The sequence below is a fragment of the Watersipora subatra genome, chromosome 5 (assembly GCF_963576615.1).
Source record: "Watersipora subatra chromosome 5, tzWatSuba1.1, whole genome shotgun sequence".
Lineage (NCBI taxonomy): Eukaryota > Metazoa > Bryozoa > Gymnolaemata > Cheilostomatida > Watersiporidae > Watersipora > Watersipora subatra.
Window position 1 is genome coordinate 64,684,823 of NC_088712.1, and position 27,055 is coordinate 64,711,877.

The 27,055-nt window shown below is 36.2% G+C and overlaps 2 protein-coding genes across 3 annotated transcripts in view; one reads left to right on the forward strand and one right to left on the reverse strand.

Moving 5' to 3' along the window:
• LOC137397022 (CTD small phosphatase-like protein 2) overlaps positions 1–9,933 on the reverse strand; it is a 22,681-nt gene extending 12,748 nt beyond the window's left edge. The window contains exons 1-3 of the mRNA XM_068083298.1: positions 9,805–9,933; positions 9,235–9,319; positions 8,374–8,641 (exon numbers count right to left, since the gene is read on the reverse strand). Of these exons, the coding sequence (XP_067939399.1) occupies positions 8,374–8,641; positions 9,235–9,273 (307 nt within the window). The 5' untranslated portion in view covers positions 9,274–9,319; positions 9,805–9,933. The remainder of the gene's footprint in view (positions 1–8,373; positions 8,642–9,234; positions 9,320–9,804) is intronic.
• LOC137397023 (dynein axonemal assembly factor 10-like) overlaps positions 9,423–27,055 on the forward strand; it is a 23,814-nt gene continuing 6,181 nt past the window's right edge. Inside the window, exons 1-2 of one of the 2 annotated variants that reach the window (XM_068083300.1) lie at positions 9,423–9,503; positions 19,378–19,478. In XM_068083300.1, coding sequence (XP_067939401.1) covers positions 9,438–9,503; positions 19,378–19,478 — 167 coding nt within the window. In that variant the 5' untranslated portion in view covers positions 9,423–9,437. Of the gene's footprint in view, positions 9,504–10,193; positions 10,436–19,377; positions 19,479–27,055 lie in introns of those variants that run through there. The other variant, XM_068083299.1, reaches the window with a different exon arrangement.

A 27,055-nucleotide genomic window follows, 5' to 3' on the forward strand; every position in this document is an offset into this window, starting at 1 on the left:
CATATAATTATCACAAATTATGCTTAGGTAGCCAGCTTGAATAAAGACAATTTTCATACCAACTGGATGTAAATAGAACTTGTTTTGTTAAAGCTAAAGACGTGGATATAGGCTATATGTCAATTTATTTTTGCGGTCATAGCGTACTTTTATATGAATTGGTCGACGGTTACCGACGGTTACCGGGCTCACAGAAGATTAGCCCAATATCTGCAGCAGCTGACAGATGGTGAGCTGTTATAGACTCATTAGCATGTTAATCTATCTTCAGATATAACTAGGCAAAGCCAATACATAGCGTGTAGTGACGTAACGTCATATTAATATTGTTGCAGATAGTACTTAAGGTTGTGATTACAAATGGAGACGACGGCGAGGTTTTCTATGAAGCTGCCTTATAAATTGAAGAGTGACGATTTGAACAACTCAGTAACCTCTCTGACACAGCTAATCAGCAAGTTTGCATAATCCTCAAGATGGAACCTGCATAATCTGCGAGTCAAGTGAGTTTTGTTCCTCACAAACGTTTCATGCTCGTGGAAGATGGCAACGGCACTCGCGACTGACGCACAGGAAACTGCCGCGCAAGCTATTCCAATTTATACAGTTTTCACACTTCAGTCGTTCCTATTTGGATTTGATGAGACAGGAGTGCGCCGCTATGACCTCCGACGTAGAAATCTCATCTTTTGCAACATTTGAATGTTCATTGAAACAGGAATCCCGCAGCAACTCAAATAACTAACTTCAAATCTGTATCCATACGATGGAAACAGTGATAAAAAGTAACCCATCGGTAGTTCGCCTGCTAAAAGACAAGCCAAATAAAGGGTTACCACACAGAGTGCTTGAGAAAACGTTATTTCTGACGAGAGAAGTCGACTACTATTTGCTTATGATAGCATACAATAAGCAGTCAAGTTAGTTCATAAGTTGAATACAGGCGTGAGTGAATTTGACCATTATATTTATGCTAATTGTATTATTTCCAAGTTCTTTACGGCACGAGACGAATCGGTCGAGAATTTTTAGACACGTGCAAAAGTTGGGCATTGCTAAAGCCATCAATTTATTAGAGCTGTGAAAATGTCTAACAGGTGGTTTTAATAAGCGATTATAATTTTAGAGGACATAATTAATATGGCTCAGTGATTTGATTCAAGGTTTGTAGAGGATGTTGGCGCGCGCTCTGATGTTGAGCTTTGCAAGCATATGCCCGGTGGCTCTTACTAGTGATAGAAACTGTACTTGCCACAGTTAAACCCAGTTGATTCTGCTGATATGGAGGAAGGTTTATTAAAGGCTGGTTCAAATTATATCGCCGTATTTCGTGTTGATACCATAATACTTCTGTAATCGTCGATGATACCATGTTTACACTATCACATACCCAATCGCGTTTGCATCAGGAAATACTCTGTGACTAGTGTTTTTATTTATCTTTTTAAATTTTCGCCAAGAAACCTTTGTTTTCACATGCTGAATCAAAAACTAGTCCCGCAGAGACTATCATAAACGGATATAAATAAATAGATCCACTCTATCCGCGACCAAGAAATACCATCGCCAAAATGGTTCACATTTGAAAGACGGCCCACGACGCTCGGTGAAATATCGGGATAGTTTGACAGCTTCAAACTTTCCCGACGTGTCCGCGATGCTTCGTCGATGCCATCGGTTCACGGTTCACATAATCGACGATGAGCGCCGAAAGGGAAACACTGGTATAGTGTGAACCGGCCATAATTTCTACAAATGATGGAGGGCCGAGCCAGCCGTGAGTGATAGAAAATGGCACGTGAGGCACAAAGCCAAGTGAGCCAAAAATAATCGTCTCTAAATTACAATAAACTGTACATGAACAAAAAATGAGTTAAATATACATGTATAACAGTGTAAAACAAAGGGTATAACAAGATAAAACAAAACATATTTAACTTATAGTTAAACCTATAAGTAAAACAAAGGGACAATCATTAAACCATGTTTTTTACTAGTATCATCATGAGCCACTTCACAGCCTTGAATAGCCAACCGACTTGTAACAATGTTCTTCCATAACAAAGAGGAAAGGTACGAAGGTGGACTAGAATCACTAGTAAATAATAATTAAAAAATACCTTTTAGCTTTAGCATTAATCAAAAAACATAGCCTGAGTCCGCTTGACAAACTAGCACTAATCAGTAATTTATAATTTTCACGCCCTTATGCCATCACTTGTAACAATGTCCTTCACCTCACGCATTTATTACTGCTAATGGGCTGACAGGATGCAAAAGGTAAAAAGCTTGTGTACAGTAGACGCTTCTACAACGTAAAATCCAGATATTGTAAAAAATTTATAAGGTTTTGCTTCGTACTACGTAAAAATTTCATATAACGTAAAATGTCAAGTCGGACGAGTTCTCAAACTCGATTTAAATGTTTGTTTATCTCGCTGCGCTTGTAAAAGAAAAAAGGCCATGCGAATAGCATTATATCTAACATATGTAACTTTCGCAACATTCTACTTCGTCGTAATAGATCGTTGAATGTGACGACAAAAAGGAGAATAGGGTAGCTGCGAAATTGTTCTGCTGTGTTGTAGGTGCAAAATGTGATGACAAGGTCCTAAAAGGTAAAAAACGAACAGTTAATTGCCGCCATCGCAAAACCGCCGTAGATTAGAATCTCTTTCCAAAACAGCTCAAATGGGACGTAGTTGTACAAGATGGTTTCTGTTTACACTTTCACGCAACCTCATTCGTCGAAATATTTTCACAAATATACTTCACGCATTCAATAAAACCATGTCTATTGTTCTTACACGTCTATTTTATCGTCATTGTAAGGGTGTCACTTTTAGCACTGATATTTTATAGCTTATCGTAAAAAGTCGTTTAATTTTTTAACCTTAGCTCAAAGGAGTACATATCATTGTCTGATAATAATGACGAGCCTGTTGGTCACCTGTGATAATCGAAAATCGCTGCAGAAATTATTTGTGAAGTATTGGGTCACAAGATCAGATTACAACTAGACGATTAGAGCAAACCGAAACAAAACTGTAATGTAGCGAGCATCTATATTTGATACGGGTCTTCGGTAAAACTCAGTGTTTGTCATAAACTGGTGCTACGAAAAGTTTTATATTAAACCTTTTATTGGCCTTTCAATTCACGTGAAAACATCAAGTGACAAAACAATAACCAAATGTAATAACAACGTTAGAGAAATAAAAAGATTCCAATCTACGACGGCTTTTCGTTTTTGAGCTTTTAAGAGCTTGTAATCACATTTCCACATATTTTGCACCTACAACACATTAGAGTAAGACATGGTGAATCTTTTGAAACCAAATAACTGTAATGTGAATTTTGTTGCAAGTCAACCTTTAAGCACGGTTCTTACCCCACCGTGAACAGCCGGCTGTTTGCTTGCGGTCATCGCCGGTTCCCAGGGGAGCTGTATGTTCTCAGTGCTTACGGTACCAGCAGTGACCACATAATTAAGGAATTGTCTGCTCCTAGACAATACTATCTTTTATGTATGGAGTCAAGATATAACGCGTGTCTCTAGGTCAAGGTCATATTAATTCCTTTACCGTAATCAGAAATACAGATTAATCAGAAAATCGAAATCGCGAAAATCGTACCGACAATGCATTCTGGGTGTGCGAGCCTCTTGAGCAGTTCTCATTACCGGCGACATTTTACAACCTACGCCGGAGGGCGTGGAAAGGTTCAACTCACTAAGCTTTGTCGGCAGCCATCACCGCCAGAAAAATTGCCGGTGACTCTCGCCAGCAGCAGGCGATTCTCAGCAATCGCCGGTTGTACCTCCGCCGCTCCTGTTGGTGGGTTTAGACCAGCCCAACATCTATAATACCAACTTTACCCGCTGTTATTATCTTGTATAGGGCTCAAAGCTACCACCCCTATCAAATGTCGGTTACATTAAAGCAAACTGACAAATACTTTCTTTATTCATTTATTACTTTATCTTTTTTAGTGTATTACATGGAATCTATTGTTTAGATATAATGATTGTTTAGATATATAGATTTAATGCACCCACACGGGAGCGAATGAGATAACCAAGTAGACTAGACATCATATTTTCTTACACAGTTCTATATAACACATTTGTTTCAAAACTAAACGTAATTACCTACTGAAGTATTTATTATAAAGGTTTTGGACAGTGAAACAATGATTATACAAAACAGAATACCGATATTTGCTCCTGCAGAGGTTGACATGAAATAAATGGCATAATAAATTCACCTAATTCACTAATACCGTATGACTTGATAAAAATAGCACAATCATGCTGATGATGTGAGCTCTGCAAAACCCCAACCTATTGCTTCACATATAAAACTTGCCCAATGTTAAATTACGCTAACAACCTTCATAGGAAGGTGCTCATCAACACATCTGCAACAACAATCCAATCAAACCGCAGAATCGATAGACAAAAACAACAGAATGAATCATGACGATGAGGGAAGCTCAAACAGAAAGGTCTGCTAGAGATCCCATAACGTGCTCTAGCCCCCTAACCGCAGTGGTTTCAGCCGTCAGTCAATGAATCACTCCGCGTTCGCTATTCCTATGGTTACAACATCACGGCATGGCTAGTAGTTGGCACGCATCCAACAACAATAATGAGATAGCGCATTGGTAGGCCACTGAGAGCACGAATGTTTGTAGAAGCGCTCGCTGCAACGCTTCACACTTGAAGAGTGGAGGCGCCTACGTTGCTCCCCAGTTTCATGATGATCCATTGCCCCAGCACTATCACAACGCAGTCATTAATAGGATCACGCACCATCTCGCCATAGTGGTAGAAAATACTGTCAGGTCGGTCACCTCTGAGGACATGAACCGATTAACCTACCATGTCGTGAGATCCTACAGTAACATTTGTTTATGAAGGACTGCAGTGAAGGAGAAAGAGTTTTACTAACATGATGCTGGAAATACTTGCCCTCAGGTAATGCAAATGTAAGAGTGGTGACACAAACAAAAGCATTTGAATGATTAAAAAACTGGTTTAAAGAAAATTGAATCGCGACAACAGCGTAATCCTAACTAGTATTCATGGAAGTGTTAACTTTCTGTTCGGGAGATGTGCACGTGCTCTATCGAGAGTGGAAATCAATACTTACTTCAAATGTGTTACAAAACAAAAAGTTGATACAATTAAATATCATTTGAGGTATATTTTGTCAATTCTCATGTAAGTTATAAGGGAGATCCATGAAGATCACCGCTGAACAATTTATAACCGCTATGCCTTCAATTTCGCTACAACCCAACAATAGTTTTCAAGGAATTCAACATTCATTCTTAGTCTGATATAAACTTTGTTACTATCACAAATAATTCTCATAGACATACCTAAGAGTTTGAAAAGCTCTTTGACAAGAAAGCTTCAAACCCTGTTTGTTTAATGAAACAAGTAATCCAAAAAATACCGATTTCCTTGTAATTGACTCAGAATCTTCTCCAGAACATTCCATGCCTAGTGGATATTTGGTATTTTAGTGACCTCACAACAAAATACACTGTTTATGAGTAATCATTCACCTGACAGACGTGCGGCCATGATTTCAAGGATAAACAGCAGGAGCTAGTAAACAAGCCGCGAACCTAGAGGGTAAACAACCAGTGTTGATACGCAGACAAGCGTGACATTTGACAGGCCAACAGGCCGGGCAGTACTGGACTAGTAGAGGAAAGCCGCATGGCCTGCAGACAACAGCTTGTTACTAGCAACAACTGTTGCAAACAGCTAGTGACTACTAGTCGCAATCAATAAGCCTATGCTATCAGTAAATCATCCCTGCTGCTACACGAAACTCAGGTATCCATGTTAGGCTGAAGAGCAGTACACATGCATTGTTGTTACTCGTGTCAGCCATGTTATTATGAGTGTCGAGAATCATGGGCAGGTTAGTCATTGACAGAATGGTGGAATAACTGTCATGCATACACTGACAGCGTGGATCCCACGCTGCTCTACCTTAACCTTTTCCACACCGTTCCCGTAAACTTACGGGTTGAGAGCGCAGTCTCAGCGCACCAAACCCGTAAATGCCCGTCAGATCTGAGTCTTCGATAGGTATTTTTTTAAATTTATTCATTTATTTTAAAAACGGCACTAAAATTTTTAATTAATAATTTGAGGAGTTAAAAGATATCATACTACTTATTTGAGGCTATAATTAGTCCCTTATACGCATGTGCAAAAAGAACACGTTGTTAGAAGTTGAACGTTCTTTATGGAAAGCTGATCATGATGAACGGACGCGATATTTGAAGCGCTGCTAAAAAGATTCGTTTATAAGAAGATACCAACTGGTTTGAAAGTGAAGTAGAGGATTTTAGAGCAGAAAAATGTGAGGCAGACGATGAAAGTGAAAAGGAAAATTAACAGAATGAATTGCATTGCGAAAGTGACAGTGAAACGGTCGGCGTTGAAACGGCGAATAATGACGGATATCAAAGAGGAGCTGATTTAAAACCAAAAGAATTACATTTTGATGACAGCCTGGCAGGAGTTTAAGTTTGAATTCTTAAACAGGTAAGTGTTTTTTATTCAAAGCTTTTTAAACATCGGCCATTATAAATGTTATATTTAACGAAACGAATAAATATGGCCTTCAAAAACATTGCGATGCTTCGGAGCCTGTTGATAATAAATATTTGGCGAGTTGTTTGTTTAGTTTTGCATATAGGTATTCTCAAAAAGCCTACTCTGTTGTCTTACTGGTCCACATTCCTTCATTATCTACGCTGATTTTTAATCAGCGCAGATAATAAAGGATTTGAAATTGGATTTAAAATTGAAATTTTTTTTCAATTTTAAAAATTGTATGTACCATGTACTTTCCAAGCTTTTACACGAATATATACATACAGTCAAACATGGATAACTCGCCCACAGATAGCTCGAACACATGGTTAATTCGAACGGTTTCTTTGGTCCGTTCCCACGTAATGATAAATTGCTATAAATAACTCGAACTCAACACTGTTAACTCGAACTGTTTTTTGCCCAAAGGCTACCGAAACGGTTGTTATCGCTTTAGAAAATCACTTTATTCCAAGCCATAGAAATAAACGTCAACTTTTCGTAATTCATAAGCGTCGTTATTACCACCATTGGCAAAATATTTTTGTCAACGACTTTTCTAAAGGTTTGGTGAAGTTTGATTTATACCAAACATCCGCTTAGCGATCGCCCTTCGTAAGCGAGGTAATGTGAGGTTATCTTTGCATAAACTTCAAGAAAAATCGGCAAAATTGATCGTGGGTAAAACGCTCAAAAGAAAAAGATGTCTTTTCTTTTGAGCATTTCAACAACGATCAAGTTTTGCCAATGTCAATCTAAAAAATGTCCTGGCAATAACATCACCTCAAACAACGAACCAATCTCAAGTGATAGAAAAATCTCTATACTTTTTGATAAAAATGTTTTAAACTTTACATTAGAAGCATTTAATTTGAAACAAGCCATTTGTGCTTTTGATTTATATTATAGTTTGTATATGTACATGTATCTACTAATAAATAAGTAAATACATGGACTTGTGACAGTGCTCTGATAACTTGAACGCTCTGATAATTCGAACACTTTCGCTCGGTCCCGCGAAGTTCGAGTTATCCATGTTTGACTGTATATACAATGGACTCCGGCCATTGTAAGGATCATAAGGCGGAAATGTTGTATGCAGGGAGGTAGGGGAGGGGCGTAGGAACCTGTAATTATCTAATGCAGAGTATCTTATGTATCTATCAGTGTTTTTGGGGATTAGAATTAGCTAAACAAAATAAAACAATGTAATCCCATGAAACGATTTTCTACCATGGTGATCTCAATATCAAAAAGGATCAGCTAGACTAAAACTTGTACGAAACGTCAATTTTTTCTTTACTACAAGATTTCTAGTGAAGAAAAATATGATTTTCCAGTTAAGTTTCAGTCTAAACAATAACTCCATTTATTTTATTAGTGTAGAGATCTTCTGCAGCTTTGAATTTTACCATATTTACATTTAGGCGTAGAATTACTTTTGAACATAACATACGATGGCTAACTACTTATACTAAAAAGGATTAATTACGTATTTCGAGGTTTGACTGAATGTGTCTCTATGATATTTAAAGAAATGGTCTCCATCGGTAACCAGAGGAGGTTTCTTGACTGCTAGGAAAGAGCTAAGATGTTAATCAACAACAACAACCTAACAAGAACCACCAGAGAACTTACACCTTTGCATGGGTCACCTCACAGGCTAGTACCAGCCATATAAGTTGGAAGTGATGCGCTTAGGAACAACGATGCACTCTAAACAAAACCAACAGCATACACCTCTAACTCACCCGATTCAAGCTTGTCCCCATTCTGATTGTTGTTGAGATCACTGCTGGAGGGAGGTACAGAGATCATGAGCTTGCTGAGCAGGGGACTACCAGGACTGGCACGATTCGCTACCTCTGTGTCACAGAGCTGCGGCTGCTCACGCTTAGGAGTGACCGACGAAATGAGTTCTGAGCCACTTTTTCGCTTTCTCCTAGTGGCAGCAACGGTGAGAGGGGCAAGGGCCTGCACGATGGCACATGTCTCTACATCACATCCACTCATGCCTGTCTGTAAGCATCACAAGTATACTAAATTGGGAAATTCTAATTCTGAAATAAAATAACTTGTCTCTTACTATGTTACTATGTAATACAAACTGGAGTGAATAACATAGGTTGACTGCTCGGTACAAGATAAAACTCCTTAATGGTTAGTTATATCTCTTGTTCACTGCACAATCAATTATTAGCTACTTACTCTGTAAGACAGCTCTGATGCAGTATTCAGTGACAGTGCTTCATAACACTGCTATCGGCTTACCCCTCAAATGCCAAATGGTGACAACTAAGACAGTTGACACGCCGATGAATTATAAACAACTGATATTACATTACGATCATGAAATGTTAATGAGAGACAAGATTTCAAACAAGTTAAAGAAAAATGCGAGGTGCTACCTACTAGCTCTCCAGTGCACCAAAGATTAGGTGCCAAAATTAACTGTTACTATTCACAAATTCGTATCAAAAATATATCCCAAACTACTTACACCAAACTAAACAGATTAATAATAATTTACGGATTGTGACTCGTTTGCTAGTAACTAAGTATAAAATCTTTGCAAGATAACTATACTGGTAAGTTTTAGTAAGTATCCTTACATCCGTTAATTGAAGATCTCCAGAATCACGAAGCTTCATTGGTTATGTTGCTGGGAATCTGCCTCTACTAACCTCTATCAAATATCTGTGGAAAAACGTAACAAAAAACTCACTTAACAAACAAAAAGATTGAAAGGAGATTCAGTACAATGTAAACAAAAATCCATTGGATATAAGCTTGGTTTGACACTCGCACGTGCATAATGACAAACTTTGCGAAGGTACCTTGCGTTGATTATAACCGAAAAGTACCAAATCACACGCAGTTGGTGAGTATGCATTGTACAAAGTATAATTGCACTAGCAAACGCTAATCTGGTCAAGTTGAACAGTCGGCTAAAATAGCTGGCGCATTGCCAAAATGGAGAGACCTTGATGATAAAAGGTAAGCTCACTTTAGCATGACAAGTATTTACAATTTTAATCGCCCATTAATATTAAATGTATATAGACGTGTTGTTTTGTTTCGATGATGGCCTGATGTTTGTAGAAATCAACAATTGTAACATTATAACACGGATGACACAGGCCGCACAAAGCTACCAACACCACCTCAAGATTTCCACTTACCGTAATAGTTAAATATGCAAAATAAAATCCGTAGAAACCTCGAACAATTGCGAATCAAATTAAAAAAGGCATTGTAATTGCTATCATTTATCGCGATCAATAGCCGAGGAGAAAAAGCTAGCGCACTCACCTGTCCATTCTGTTTACACCGATGGGTGATACAGCCTTTAAATGATATGATCTGTTAAAACATAATTTTAAAAATGATTGCAAAATTTATTATTTTATAAAAATCAAATGTTGCGACGTTAAATTTCAATTATCATTTACACTTATACAATAATTTTTTTTAGAAAACAGAAGAAAGAATTTTGCGTTTGTTCAAAGCTTCTTCTTTTGTATCACCCGCATTGACGCTTACCGATTTCGATTATAGAGTGTGCCCTTATGCGGTACTACTAAATTCTGCCATTTTTGAGTGGTGTTTTTATGTTGCTTGGTAATTAATATTTAAATCATGGATAAACCTCAAATTATTTTGCACGCTCATAAATCACTTAATTTCACATTGTTTGATTCAAAATGGATACCTTCTAGTGCAAAGTTTGTAGTAATTGGAAATCAGCCAAAGGGTAATGGAACAATACAAATTTATGAAGTTTCACATGGTGATGTCGATTTGGTCAAACAGGTTTGTTCGCTTACAAACATTTATGTTTCGCATATCTATGATAGTCATTGTGGATTGGCTGTTGTTCAGCGATTATTACGCTGGCTTATGATCAGTAGGTCGGTGCTTCGAATCACAGAAGGATATATATATATATATATGAGCAATCTTTAGATGTGTTAGAAATGGTGTTAGAAAAGGCATCCAACCATAATTGTTCATGTACTTCAATTAACTATCTAATAACTAGTATATATAATATCTAATATCTAGAACAATATAAAATATCAGGAGATGTGAACTCTACGTTTGGACAGCTTAGGAATTCATTAGCTAATAATGACTTCGCTATGATTGATATTATTTTGAAATGGTTGACCATGATGGCAGTTTAAAATAGTTTGGCCATGATAATTTTTCAATTTTTTAGTGTTACCAATGGTATACAGCTCCCCAATGTGGGGCTGTATATCATTGGTGTCCCATTGGTGTCACTAATTGAAACTTGGTTTGCTCAAATAATTTTATGGCTGTCATGGAGATCAAAACTTCAACCTTCTTAATCTACGCCATTGGTGGTATGATGAAAGATATCAGTTGTGTTGTTGAAGCGGCATTGACTCTAGCCATTAGCAGACATTTTAGTCATCAAAAAGTTAGGAGTTTCCTTTGTTTAGGTAGCATTTTACTTCCATCGATCCCTCACTACATCACTTATTATGCCAGCATCACCTTTCATTCAAAGCTCTCTGTCATAAATTTGAGTTCAGTAGTTCTAAAATATTGTTTATGTTCTATAAGTATTGGAGTTATATGTATCTACTAGGTGAATGCCCGGTGCTGTCTGGGGTAACACAAAAGTCTTTGTACAAAAAATTTATTTTAATTTAACATATACAATTTTTACCATTCCAACTTTTAACTTTCATATCATGAGAAAAGTGGTGTGCGCAACTCAAATAAATCACGAGAAAAATAAAACAACTCAAAAGGTGTTTAAAAGTGGAATTATTAGCAAGTAATGGCTAGATACTGTCAAACCTTTGATTGAATGCCATGGCGCTCTATTTTTCAATCCTTCCCCCTTAGTGGCGACCAAATAGAGGTGGCGTTTAATTAAAGGGTTAGGGTAGTCTGTTTTGCTACAATGATTACAATGAAAAATGATTTGATAGTGTTAGTTAATACGATCTGATAAAACAAAATACAAATCATTAATATGTAGAATTAATAATAACAATTAGTATTAGTACATAGAAGTGTATGTATAAAAGGTTACTGTTGCAGCAGACGATATCCATCAAAACTTTAAATACGACAAGACTGGTTCTTCTCGCTACTGGTACAAACATAACGTAGATACCAAAAGTAAATACATCAGTGAAGTGACCGAGGGTACTTTGTCTGACCAAACGAAGAGAGAATGTAGAGGCAATTCCTATTCAAAAATGTCCTTGTGAACAGCTGTTAGTTTTGCAATATTTAGCAAATGCCTTTGGAAAAATCGGATATTGAAGTTTGAAATTGTGCCGCTATAATTGTACATTTGAAATTGAAATGGCACATTTGAAAATTGCACATTTAAAAAGTTAATGATTATAAGATTTTTTTTTTAATTTTCACAAGAAAAACCAACACAAAAAGTAATATTAATTGATAATACTAAAAATTCCCCTGTCATACAGCCCACGACCAAAGTTATAATGGAAAAAAGAAAGGGTACTGCTGGTTGAGAAATGAAATATTAGTAGTCAACTGGCACTGCAGTGCAATAGGAGAACTGCAATGGTAGTTGTAATGTACTGGGTGTTATTATGTACAACAAACAGCAATAATGAAAGGAAAAGATTATACAGTCAAACATTGATAACTCAAACTTCATGGGACCGAGTGAAAGTGTTCGAGTTATCAGAGCGTTCAAGTTATCAGAGCACTGTCATAAGTCCATGTATTTATTAGTAGATACATGTACATATACAAACTATAATATAAATCAAAAGGATAAATGGCTTGTTTCAAATTAAATGCTTCGTAAAGTTTGTAAAGCAATGTAAAGTTTAAAATTTTTTTATCGGAAAGTATAGAGATTTTCCTATCACTTGAGATTTGTTTGTTGTTTTATGTGATGTGACTGCCAGGACAATTTCAGATTAAAATTGGCAAAACTTGATCGTTGTTTAAATGCTCAGAAGAAAATACATCTTTTTCTTTTGAGCGTTTCAACCAAGATCAATTTTGCCGATTTTTCTTGAAGTTTATGCGAAGGTTACCTCACTCTTCCTTGCCTTTGAAGGACCATCGCTAAGCGTATGTTTGGTAAAAATCAAATTTCACCAAACCTTTAGAAAATTCGTTGACAAAAATGTTTTGCCGATGATGGTAATAATGAAGCCTACGAACTATTAAAAGTTGAGGTTTAGCTCTATGGCTTGGAATAAAGGGATATTCTAAAGCGATAACAGCCGTCTCGGTAGTCGCTGGGCAAAAAACAGTTAGAGTTAATGAAGTTGAGGTCAAGTTATCTGAAGCAATTTTTCGTGGGAACAGACCAAACAAAACCATTCGAGTTAACCATGTGTTCGAGCTATCCGAGGGCGAATTATCCATGTTTGACTGTATGTTTATATCTCTCCCATGCAATAGGAGAAGTGCAATATTAGAAGTAATATGGGAAGCTACTGTGTAATATACACAGTTTGAAAGTTGGTTGTGTTAAATGTAGAATGGTTTTGACAGCGATCTGTAACAGAAAGCAAGCATTAGCATTAACGTGTGTCTGGAAGTTTTCTGCAAACTGGAGCAAAATAAAGAAATGTCTTTGTCATAAAGGGGCATTGTAGTTCGGCCCTAGCTTGTACATAAGATGTAAAGAAATTTGGCTAATGTTCTAGATAATTTAATGGAACCTTCGGTAATTGGACAGAAAAACATATGCTGATGAACTGTGTACCACATTTTCGTACCTGAAAATTGGTCTACCCCTCAAACGCTCTACATTTGTTACAGAAACCTTCGGCAATTGGACAATGCCATAGACTGGTGAAATGTGCACGTTTTTCTCGTGAAATGCGCACGGCTTTATGGTTTTACTGTATGTCGCACGGCTTTCTGGGCATTTTGTTGGCCGGTCTTAATTTTAATTAAAAAGGCTTGTCAGGTTTTAATGGCGATTTTAGGCCAAATTAATATTTCTAGTTATGTGTACTCCGATCAGATGGGTAAGTTTTAGGATATTGTCGACACTTTTCAAAGATTTGGTAACATATTCAGATAGGTTTATAGGTATATTGTATCATTATTATACTTAGACGACTCCACACAAAAATGGTTAAATCTTTTGATGGGATTTCGGTACAAGGGTTTGGTTACAGTCGTTGATGGATAATCTTCGGGAGTTGTGTGCACACATGCATTTATCATAAAGCTCCCAAACACTCGCTTGACTCGTGTTTGGTCATGGAAAAAGTACACAATTTTATTAGCAACCATGTTGTAACAATAATTTTATTGTATCCCTTGTAGCTTAATAGGTTAGTTTGTTACCTTGTGAACTAGCGGTTCGGAGTTATAATCCATTGTGATGCAGATTTTTCGCTGCTAGACTTTAATCGCTATTGCTTGACATATACATAGCACGCAGACTTTGAGGTCTATATATACAGTCATACTTCAACTTACGAGCCTAATGCGTTCCGAGACTGAGCTCGTATGTCAATTTACTCGCATGTTGGTGCAATTTATTTATATATAGAACAATTAAATATATATTGATTGGTTTCCATACTCTAAAAAAAGCAAATAAAACACTCAAAACAAGATATTGTAACAGAAACAACATATTGGTTATTGTCCTTACGTACTACATGCTTTCAAAAAGCAACAAACAAAAAATAATGCAAGGAAATGTGATTAATTAAAATGTAAAATTAAATACATACAATAGCAGTTAACACTCGCACTTGCAAGGGAGGGAGATATAAGTTATCCTTCGTTACAACATTTGACTTTGATAAATTTGGATTTTATCAAAGTGTTAAAAGACAAACTTTTAAGCAAACCTAAATAAAAAGCAAACTTTCATTTTCAACTAAACGTAATTAAAATTTCTTCGGCGTTCATAGTTTGAAGTTTCTCGCTGGTTAGCGAGAAATTTTTCCTTTTTTTTCGCTTTCACGATTAGCCGGCCGTTTTAAAATAAACCTATCTAAGAACGTTTGCTTTTGTCGCCCTTGCAACATGTTGCGATTAGGACGAACACAGGTGTTGTCACAAATGGTTAATGCACGACCACTAGCCAGCTTGTCCGAATGTCTATTAAACAGTTTGGCTAGATAGCGCCGGCCTTTTCACATAGCTTCGTTTCAGTTATGCTGTCACCGGCCAATTGCTTGTCCAATGCCATCAGCGGTCGTGAAGATCGCTGCACCGTTTAGAAACTATGGTTAGTCCTTTTGCGAACTAAATGCCCTGAATATGATCCTTCTGTTTGATAATTATGAATGTATTTCTGTCATATTGCCGAGCTAGCTCAATCACGCATACACATTTCGCATATTTTTCAATATTTTTCCGTTTAATATCAATTGTTATCATTTGCTTTTTCTTTGTATTATCTTTCATTTTACTGGCAAACTTTTGGTCTACGCACAGTACGTTTAATTCACATAATTCTGCACAGAAAATCGTGCACAAAAACACGGTACAACAGTATAACCTGAGCAGTTGAAAAATACAGAGTGATGCTGTTCTCATAAAACACCTCCGGCATACTTGGCAACTGACTCAAGTGCTCATATCTCAAACATGGCTCGTATGTTAGTGCTAAAACTTGCTTGAAAGCTGGCTCGTATCTCAAGTTTCTCGTACGTTGGAGCACTCGTAAGTTGAAGTATTACTGTATATATATACAGATTGTCACTGATGAGTTGAGTATCATGTGTGGAGTAGTCCAACTAATGGATTAAGAAATACCAACATTACAGTGATCCAGTCCGATCGGTTTGGCAGTAGAATATGACCTTAATTGCTCTATTTCCTTCTCCAATTTTATAGTACTTGAAGCTAACTAGATTTATTCATCTCACTTGGTATCTTCTTCTGCTCTATTCTTGACCTGTTTTTCTTTGCATGTTTTGGGTTCTAGTGGTGCTCTTCAGTTCCACATTGTTACTTCATCCATTCTGCGCAAGATTTGATCTATTGGAAAGTAGATCTAGCAGGTGACTTGGTCTCGATTTCATCTCTTGAAAGAGTATTTCATATTTTATTATTTATTCCCTAACTGCTCCAACCCTCTAGTTCTTATTTTGTAGACAGTGGTCATTTCATTTTTTTCTGCATGCCACAGCAGCAGAAAAACTGCTCTCGATGCCACACAGCAGCTGCTGTGGCATCGAGATCCAGCGTTTGCACCTTCAGCAAAATTTTGATTTTTTGTCAGGCGGATGCAGTTCTGTTCGGATGTAGCATGCCACTTAAAAAACAACTTTTATTGGATCTTCTGTTATCTTCAATATAATTTTTACAGCTTGATTCTGCTTTGTCACTACTCTGGACTATTGAACCCAATCTCTGATCTGCAGAGTATGGGTTCAGCGCTTTGATAGGCTCAATGAACCATCTGTTGAACCTTTACAGTCATCTTTGACAATGTTTTTAGTTTTCAATCTTTGTAAAAGTTCGTTTGTTTGTGTTGGTTCATTTTCATAAGCATTTGACCTTGAGCTTTCTCAGCCAGATATCATCTTCTCTCTCCAAGTCTTGGTTTTCTCGAGTCTATCTCACAAGTCATGTATGTCAATATTTTCAGTTCATTGTTGATTTCTACCATAAATATTGCTATCCTTTATTGATGCAGGCCATTTGTTTAGCGCAATTGTTTTACAGGAGTTTGAGGTAATATATCTTCCATCTGTTTGCTTTTCGGTCTGCATTTCAAGTCAAACTGTATTTTTGTAAAGAAAGCACCATCTTCTTTAGTTTTCATGGTAATTTCTCCATTTGCTTATCGAATATAGATCTCAGTGGTCTCTGTGTATTGGTCCGACTTTCTGCATGAGAAGCAGCAGTCAAGCTTCAGTTTATCCTGTTTCTAGTCTGCTTCAGTAGTATCAAGGTCTACAGCTGCCATCAGAAAATCGCTAACTGGTTATTCATTGGTGTCCGAAAACTTTATTGCTTCAGGAAAACTATTTGTTAGCAATATTGCAACATGGATCCAAGTATACCGCAGCTGCTGGGGCTAAAAATTTATTCATGGTTATAATCAATACAGAGTAAAAAAAACCTGTTTTGTTTAGTTCTGAAGAATAGAGGGTGAGTTTATGCAAAAATATAGGGTCAAGTGGGGTAAGTACACCATCGAATAGGGGTAATTCAACTTCTCAGTCTTACTGCTTTGCTTTAACTAAATATTTGAGTCTAATATTTGTCATTGTGAAACTCCAGAATGTTCTGAGCAAGAATATCAGCACTAAAAGACTTAGTTAAATATCATTGCTTTATATGAAGCGCTAAAAAATGTGTGTCTAGGTGGTGCATTTACCCCATATACGGGGGTAAGCGCACCACCTAGCCTTCTTTGCCATTGTTATGCATTGGTTGATAAACAGAGGCAAATGCACCAAATTGCTGATATTGAAATTATATAAAATTCAATAGAAATGAAAAAGAAAGTTTTTTTGAGCTTGTACCGCACCACTGAAATGTTGATCGTATTGAACATTAAAAATTTAAAAATTAGCAATTCTATACCATTGCAATTCAAGTGACCAGTTTTACTCAAGTGAACCACAAATTTGACCTAGACTAACTCAAAAGTATAACAAAAAAGACTATAGAGATTGGAGAACTTGAAATGAGATTGAACTGTCTCTTTTGATGGAGAACTACATGTTTGCCGGGTGGTGCACTTGCCCTGCCCTTGTTATATATTAAGGTGCACATAGGTTAATGTTAATGTGTACTACATAGGTGCACTTGCCCCTGTCTCTAAAATTATCAGGGGCAAGTGCACCACCCCAGTTAAAATAATACAAAATTATTTGTTTGGATAAAAACAAGAAAAAAAGTATTCTATGGATAGACACCAGTTGCACTCAATAGTTAGCCAAAACAAATATCCACTAAAATGAAAGTTATAAAATTATCAGTGAACAGCTCTAAATTTAAAGCCAACTACTTAAATAGTGCATTTACGTTTTTGTTGCTCACTTCACAAAAAATTTGAAATCCAGAATGCAGGGACTATAGCTTCCTGAGGAGGATCATGGGTAATAGTCCTGCAACTCATAGACAGCTATGCAGGGATTGGCTGATAAAATATCAACAGCTGGTGCACTTGCCCCAATGGTGCACTTACCCCACTTGACTATACCAGTAAAACTGTTTTCTCTTCTCTTAACGTAGAGTTTTTGGTATGTAAGCAGAGAATTTAGTCTCAAATAATATCAACATTGTCTTTTTATTGACCTGGTATTATCGGAAACATCATCCTTCAGACATCTACCACAGATATGACAAATTTTACCCATTTTTCTCAGAATTTTTTCTTTTTTAGTCAGTTTGGCTGTTTCCGCTGCCATATTTAGGATGCATTTTATTGTTCCAGCTGACCAAAGCTCCTTATGATATCAAAATTCAGGTCGCCTTGCTTATTAACATTGTGTGCCTGCTTTGGCTGTTGTTTTGGTATATAAATCAGACTTTTCATCGAACCATTTTTTCAGTTATAGAGAACAGAGCTTCAACAGTGTCATCAGTACAGCATTTGTTATTCATTTGAGATATCTCTAAACAAAACTGTGTGAAAGATAGCAGCAGAAACCAGGGATTAAAAAAGGTTGTTCAATAAAAAAGTAAAATATATGGTCAGCTGTAGATAGCAACAGTTAATGTTCAAAAGAGCTTGTTCAGACATCCTCAGTTTTCCAAAGCTGTAAACACTGTTGAATAAAAGCTGTAAACACTGTTGAATAAAAGCTGTAAACACTGTTGAATAAAAGCTGTAAACACTGTTGAATAAAAGCTGTAAACACTGTTGAATAAAAGTTGTAAACACTGTTGAATAAAAGCTGTAAACACTGTTGAATAAAAGCTGTAAACACTGTTGAATAAAAGCTGTAAACACTGTTGAATAAAAGCTGTAAACACTGTTGAATAAAAGCTGTAAACACTGTTGAATAAAAGCTGTAAACACTGTTGAATAAAAGCTGTAAACACTGTTGAATAAAAGCTGTAAACACTGTTGAATAAAAGCTGTAAACACTGTTGAATAAAAGCTGTAAACACTGTTGAATAAAAGCTGTAAACACTGTTGAATAAAAGCTGTAAACACTGTTGAATAAAAGCTGTAAACACTGTTGAATAAAATCATAGATGCCGAATTATAGCTCATAGTAGGGCGAATCGTGGAATGGTAAGTGATGTGTATGTTGTAGAAAAAACTGTACTATACCATAAAGTTAGCTGTAACACTATTGTAATTGGTGTGTATTTTGTACAAAGAACTATGCTATACCATAAAGTTAGCTGTGACACTATTGTAAGTGATGTGTATGTTGTACAAAAAACTGTACTATACCATAAAGTTAGCTGTGACACTAATGTAAGTGGTGTGTATGTTGTACAAAGAACTATGCTATACCATAAAGTTAGCTGTGACACTATTGTAAGTGATGTGTATGTTGTACAAAGAACTGTACTATACCATAAAGTTAGCTGTGACACTATTGTAAGTGATGTGTATGTTGCACAAAGAGCTGTACTATACCATAAAGTTAGCTGTGACACTATTGTAATTGGTGTGTATGTTGTACAAAGAACTGTACCTTACCTTAATACTGGAAAACTATCAATTTCGCCGGATGATTAATTTTGTGTCTTTCTACATTTGCGTGGGAAGGTTAACGTTGAAAGCGAGTCCGATAATGACTTGCAATCTTCAATAAGAATGATTTTTTCAGATTGACAAGAGTGTATCATTAAAGTGTGCTACCTTTGGAGCTTCGAGTCTTCAGCAAAGATATCTGGCCACGGGTGACTTTGAAGGAAAAGTTGCTATTTGGTGAGCGTTTCAATATTTGCTGGGAATCGTACACTAAAGTATGTACTGATCACTAAAAGAAGTTTCTGCAGACACTTACCGTCCACCGCACGCAAACTTGTATTAGGTCGAAAGTATGTGACATATTTAGGTCAGAAGTATGTTACATATGTTGACCGTAATTTAACTCTGAATATGCTTGTTGAGTGGCAACTCTAATAGCTGTGAGAAAAGCTTTTTAATGTTTCCAAAGCTAGCCGTAGCACTGAGTGGTCTGACGTAGCAAAGAAGTTTTTCTAGGTAGGCAACTCCTCGGTGCAAAGCCAGTACATTTGAGTGTCAATACACTACTGATGCAAAAAGTTTGGTTTCTATAGCATGTAGAATACTAAATATTTTGTTTTGCCCAAGGCACATGATACAGTCATAGGCATAAAGCGAAGAGCTCATGGTGCAAAGAGTACGGCTTTCTGCTGATAATAATGAACTATTGAGCCATTAGTGGATGTAATTCTATGTTTATTATGGTACTGTAAGTTGTACTATAGTAGTTAGGTACTGTAAGTTGTACTATAGTAGAGTTAGGTACTGTAGGCTGTACTATAGCAGCATTAGGTACAGTAGGTTGTACTATAGCAGCATTAGGTACAGTAGTTATACTATAGTAGAGTTAGATACAGTAGGTTGTACTATAGTAGAGTTAGATACAGTAGGTTGTACAATAGTAGAGTTAGATGCAGTAGGTTGTACTATAGTAGAGTTAGATACAGTAGGTTGTACTATAGTAGAGTTAGGTACAGTAGTTATACTATAGTAGAGTTAGATACAGTAGGTTGTACAATAGTAGAGTTAGATACAGTAGGTTGTACTATAGTAGAGTTAGATACAGTAGGTTGTACTATAGTAGAGTTAGGTACTGTAGGTTGTACTATAGTAGAGTTAGATACTGTAGGTTGTACTATAGTAGAGTTAGATACAGTAGGTTGTACAATAGTAGAGTTAGGTACAGCAGGTTGTACTATAGTAGAGTTAGGTACAGTAGTTATACTATAGTAGAGTTAGATACTGTAGGTTGTACTATAGTAGAGTTAGGTACTGTAGGTTGTACTATAGTAGAGTTAGATACAGTAGGTTGTACAATAGTAGAGTTAGATACAGTAGGTTGTACTATAGTAGAGTTAGATACGGTAGGTTGTACTATAGTAGAGTTAGATACAGTAGGTTGTACAATAGTAGAGTTAGGTACAGCAGGTTGTACTATAGTAGAGTTAGGTACAGTAGTTATACTATAGTAGAGTTAGATACTGTAGGTTGTACTATAGTAGAGTTAGGTACTGTAGGTTGTACTATAGTAGAGTTAGATACAGTAGGTTGTACAATAGTAGAGTTAGATACAGTAGGTTGTACTATAGTAGAGTTAGATACGGTAGGTTGTACTATAGTAGAGTTAGATGCAGTAGGTTTTACTATAGTAGAGTTAGATACAGTAGGTTGTACTATAGTAGAGTTAGATGCAGTAGGTTGTACTATAGTAGAGTTAGATACAGTAGGTTGTACAATAGTAGAGTTAGATACAGTAGGTTGTACTATAGTAGAGTTAGATACAGTAGGTTGTACTATAGTAGAGTTAGGTACTGTAGGTTGTACTATAGTAGAGTTAGATACTGTAGGTTGTACTATAGTAGAGTTAGATACAGTAGGTTGTACAATAGTAGAGTTAGGTACAGCAGGTTGTACTATAGTAGAGTTAGGTACAGTAGTTATACTATAGTAGAGTTAGATACTGTAGGTTGTACTATAGTAGAGTTAGGTACTGTAGGTTGTACTATAGTAGAGTTAGATACAGTAGGTTGTACAATAGTAGAGTTAGATACAGTAGGTTGTACTATAGTAGAGTTAGATACGGTAGGTTGTACTATAGTAGAGTTAGATACAGTAGGTTGTACAATAGTAGAGTTAGGTACAGCAGGTTGTACTATAGTAGAGTTAGGTACAGTAGTTATACTATAGTAGAGTTAGATACTGTAGGTTGTACTATAGTAGAGTTAGGTACTGTAGGTTGTACTATAGTAGAGTTAGATACAGTAGGTTGTACAATAGTAGAGTTAGATACAGTAGGTTGTACTATAGTAGAGTTAGATACGGTAGGTTGTACTATAGTAGAGTTAGATGCAGTAGGTTTTACTATAGTAGAGTTAGATACAGTAGGTTGTACTATAGTAGAGTTAGATACGGTAGGTTGTACTATAGTAGAGTTAGATACAGTAGGTTGTACTATAGTAGAGTTAGGTACTGTAGGTTGTACTATAGTAGAGTTAGGTACTGTAGGTTGTACTATAGTAGAGTTAGATACAGTAGGTTGTACTATAGTAGAGTTAGGTACAGCAGGTTGTACTATAGTAGAGTTAGGTACAGTAGTTATACTATAGTAGAGTTAGATACTGTAGGTTGTACTATAGTAGAGTTAGGTACTGTAGGTTGTACTATAGTAGAGTTAGATACAGTAGGTTGTACAATAGTAGAGTTAGATACAGTAGGTTGTACTATAGTAGAGTTAGATACGGTAGGTTGTACTATAGTAGAGTTAGATACAGTAGGTTGTACAATAGTAGAGTTAGGTACAGCAGGTTGTACTATAGTAGAGTTAGGTACAGTAGTTATACTATAGTAGAGTTAGATACTGTAGGTTGTACTATAGTAGAGTTAGGTACTGTAGGTTGTACTATAGTAGAGTTAGATACAGTAGGTTGTACAATAGTAGAGTTAGATACAGTAGGTTGTACTATAGTAGAGTTAGATACGGTAGGTTGTACTATAGTAGAGTTAGATGCAGTAGGTTTTACTATAGTAGAGTTAGATACAGTAGGTTGTACTATAGTAGAGTTAGATACGGTAGGTTGTACTATAGTAGAGTTAGATACAGTAGGTTGTACTATAGTAGAGTTAGGTACTGTAGGTTGTACTATAGTAGAGTTAGGTACTGTAGGTTGTACTATAGTAGAGTTAGATACAGTAGGTTGTACTATAGTAGAGTTAGGTACAGCAGGTTGTACTATAGTAGAGTTAGGTACAGTAGTTATACTATAGTAGAGTTAGATACTGTAGGTTGTACTATAGTAGAGTTAGGTACTGTAGGTTGTACTATAGTAGAGTTAGGTACTGTAGGTTGTACTATAGTAGAGTTAGATACAGTAGGTTGTACTATAGTAGAGTTAGGTACAGCAGGTTGTACTATAGTAGAGTTAGGTACAGTAGTTATACTATAGTAGAGTTAGATACTGTAGGTTGTACTATAGTAGAGTTAGGTACAGTAGTTATACTATAGTAGAGTTAGATACTGTAGGTTGTACTATAGTAGAGTTAGGTACTGTAGGTTGTACTATAGTAGAGTTAGATACAGTAGGTTGTACAATAGTAGAGTTAGATACAGTAGGTTGTACTATAGTAGAGTTAGATACGGTAGGTTGTACTATAGTAGAGTTAGATGCAGTAGGTTTTACTATAGTAGAGTTAGATACAGTAGGTTGTACTATAGTAGAGTTAGATACGGTAGGTTGTACTATAGTAGAGTTAGATACAGTAGGTTGTACTATAGTAGAGTTAGGTACTGTAGGTTGTACTATAGTAGAGTTAGGTACTGTAGGTTGTACTATAGTAGAGTTAGATACAGTAGGTTGTACTATAGTAGAGTTAGGTACAGCAGGTTGTACTATAGTAGAGTTAGGTACAGTAGTTATACTATAGTAGAGTTAGATACTGTAGGTTGTACTATAGTAGAGTTAGGTACTGTAGGTTGTACTATAGTAGAGTTAGATACAGTAGGTTGTACAATAGTAGAGTTAGATACAGTAGGTTGTACTATAGTAGAGTTAGATACGGTAGGTTGTACTATAGTAGAGTTAGATACAGTAGGTTGTACTATAGTAGAGTTAGGTACTGTAGGTTGTACTATAGTAGAGTTAGGTACTGTAGGTTGTACTATAGTAGAGTTAGATACAGTAGGTTGTACTATAGTAGAGTTAGGTACAGCAGGTTGTACTATAGTAGAGTTAGGTACAGTAGTTATACTATAGTAGAGTTAGATACTGTAGGTTGTACAATAGTAGAGTTAGGTAGTGTAGGTTGTACTATAGTAGAGTTAGATACAGTAGGTTGTACTATAGTAGAGTTAGGTACTGTAGGTTGTACTATAGTAGAGTTAGATGCAGTAGGTTGTACTATAGTAGAGTTAGATACAGTAGGTTGTACAATAGTAGAGTTAGATACAGTAGGTTGTACTATAGTAGAGTTAGATACAGTAGGTTGTACTATAGTAGAGTTAGGTACTGTAGGTTGTACTATAGTAGAGTTAGATACTGTAGGTTGTACTATAGTAGAGTTAGATACAGTAGGTTGTACAATAGTAGAGTTAGGTACAGCAGGTTGTACTATAGTAGAGTTAGGTACAGTAGTTATACTATAGTAGAGTTAGATACTGTAGGTTGTACTATAGTAGAGTTAGGTACTGTAGGTTGTACTATAGTAGAGTTAGATACAGTAGGTTGTACAATAGTAGAGTTAGATACAGTAGGTTGTACTATAGTAGAGTTAGATACGGTAGGTTGTACTATAGTAGAGTTAGATACAGTAGGTTGTACAATAGTAGAGTTAGGTACAGCAGGTTGTACTATAGTAGAGTTAGGTACAGTAGTTATACTATAGTAGAGTTAGATACTGTAGGTTGTACTATAGTAGAGTTAGGTACTGTAGGTTGTACTATAGTAGAGTTAGATACAGTAGGTTGTACAATAGTAGAGTTAGATACAGTAGGTTGTACTATAGTAGAGTTAGATACGGTAGGTTGTACTATAGTAGAGTTAGATGCAGTAGGTTTTACTATAGTAGAGTTAGATACAGTAGGTTGTACTATAGTAGAGTTAGATACGGTAGGTTGTACTATAGTAGAGTTAGATACAGTAGGTTGTACTATAGTAGAGTTAGGTACTGTAGGTTGTACTATAGTAGAGTTAGGTACTGTAGGTTGTACTATAGTAGAGTTAGATACAGTAGGTTGTACTATAGTAGAGTTAGGTACAGCAGGTTGTACTATAGTAGAGTTAGGTACAGTAGTTATACTATAGTAGAGTTAGATACTGTAGGTTGTACTATAGTAGAGTTAGGTACTGTAGGTTGTACTATAGTAGAGTTAGATACAGTAGGTTGTACAATAGTAGAGTTAGATACAGTAGGTTGTACTATAGTAGAGTTAGATACGGTAGGTTGTACTATAGTAGAGTTAGATGCAGTAGGTTTTACTATAGTAGAGTTAGATACAGTAGGTTGTACTATAGTAGAGTTAGATACGGTAGGTTGTACTATAGTAGAGTTAGATGCAGTAGGTTTTACTATAGTAGAGTTAGATACAGTAGGTTGTACTATAGTAGAGTTAGATACGGTAGGTTGTACTATAGTAGAGTTAGATACAGTAGGTTGTACTATAGTAGAGTTAGGTACTGTAGGTTGTACTATAGTAGAGTTAGATACAGTAGGTTGTACAATAGTAGAGTTAGATACGGTAGGTTGTACTATAGTAGAGTTAGATACGGTAGGTTGTACTATAGTAGAGTTAGATACAGTAGGTTGTACAATAGTAGAGTTAGATACAGTAGGTTGTACTATAGTAGAGTTAGATACAGTAGGTTGTACTATAGTAGAGTTAGGTACTGTAGGTTGTACTATAGTAGAGTTAGATACAGTAGGTTGTACTATAGTAGAGTTAGGTACTGTAGGTTGTACTATAGTAGAGTTAGGTACTGTAGGTTGTACTATAGTAGAGTTAGGTACTGTAGGTTGTACTATAGTAGAGTTAGATACAGTAGGTTGTACTATAGTAGAGTTAGGTACAGCAGGTTGTACTATAGTAGAGTTAGGTACAGTAGTTATACTATAGTAGAGTTAGATACTGTAGGTTGTACTATAGTAGAGTTAGGTACTGTAGGTTGTACTATAGTAGAGTTAGATACAGTAGGTTGTACAATAGTAGAGTTAGATACAGTAGGTTGTACTATAGTAGAGTTAGATACGGTAGGTTGTACTATAGTAGAGTTAGATACAGTAGGTTGTACTATAGTAGAGTTAGGTACTGTAGGTTGTACTATAGTAGAGTTAGGTACTGTAGGTTGTACTATAGTAGAGTTAGATACAGTAGGTTGTACTATAGTAGAGTTAGGTACAGCAGGTTGTACTATAGTAGAGTTAGGTACAGTAGTTATACTATAGTAGAGTTAGATACTGTAGGTTGTACAATAGTAGAGTTAGGTAGTGTAGGTTGTACTATAGTAGAGTTAGATACAGTAGGTTGTACTATAGTAGAGTTAGGTACTGTAGGTTGTACTATAGTAGAGTTAGATGCAGTAGGTTGTACTATAGTAGAGTTAGATACAGTAGGTTGTACAATAGTAGAGTTAGATACAGTAGGTTGTACTATAGTAGAGTTAGATACAGTAGGTTGTACTATAGTAGAGTTAGGTACTGTAGGTTGTACTATAGTAGAGTTAGATACTGTAGGTTGTACTATAGTAGAGTTAGATACAGTAGGTTGTACAATAGTAGAGTTAGGTACAGCAGGTTGTACTATAGTAGAGTTAGGTACAGTAGTTATACTATAGTAGAGTTAGATACTGTAGGTTGTACTATAGTAGAGTTAGGTACTGTAGGTTGTACTATAGTAGAGTTAGATACAGTAGGTTGTACAATAGTAGAGTTAGATACAGTAGGTTGTACTATAGTAGAGTTAGATACGGTAGGTTGTACTATAGTAGAGTTAGATACAGTAGGTTGTACAATAGTAGAGTTAGGTACAGCAGGTTGTACTATAGTAGAGTTAGGTACAGTAGTTATACTATAGTAGAGTTAGATACTGTAGGTTGTACTATAGTAGAGTTAGGTACTGTAGGTTGTACTATAGTAGAGTTAGATACAGTAGGTTGTACAATAGTAGAGTTAGATACAGTAGGTTGTACTATAGTAGAGTTAGATACGGTAGGTTGTACTATAGTAGAGTTAGATGCAGTAGGTTTTACTATAGTAGAGTTAGATACAGTAGGTTGTACTATAGTAGAGTTAGATACGGTAGGTTGTACTATAGTAGAGTTAGATACAGTAGGTTGTACTATAGTAGAGTTAGGTACTGTAGGTTGTACTATAGTAGAGTTAGGTACTGTAGGTTGTACTATAGTAGAGTTAGATACAGTAGGTTGTACTATAGTAGAGTTAGGTACAGCAGGTTGTACTATAGTAGAGTTAGGTACAGTAGTTATACTATAGTAGAGTTAGATACTGTAGGTTGTACTATAGTAGAGTTAGGTACTGTAGGTTGTACTATAGTAGAGTTAGATACAGTAGGTTGTACAATAGTAGAGTTAGATACAGTAGGTTGTACTATAGTAGAGTTAGATACGGTAGGTTGTACTATAGTAGAGTTAGATGCAGTAGGTTTTACTATAGTAGAGTTAGATACAGTAGGTTGTACTATAGTAGAGTTAGATACGGTAGGTTGTACTATAGTAGAGTTAGATGCAGTAGGTTTTACTATAGTAGAGTTAGATACAGTAGGTTGT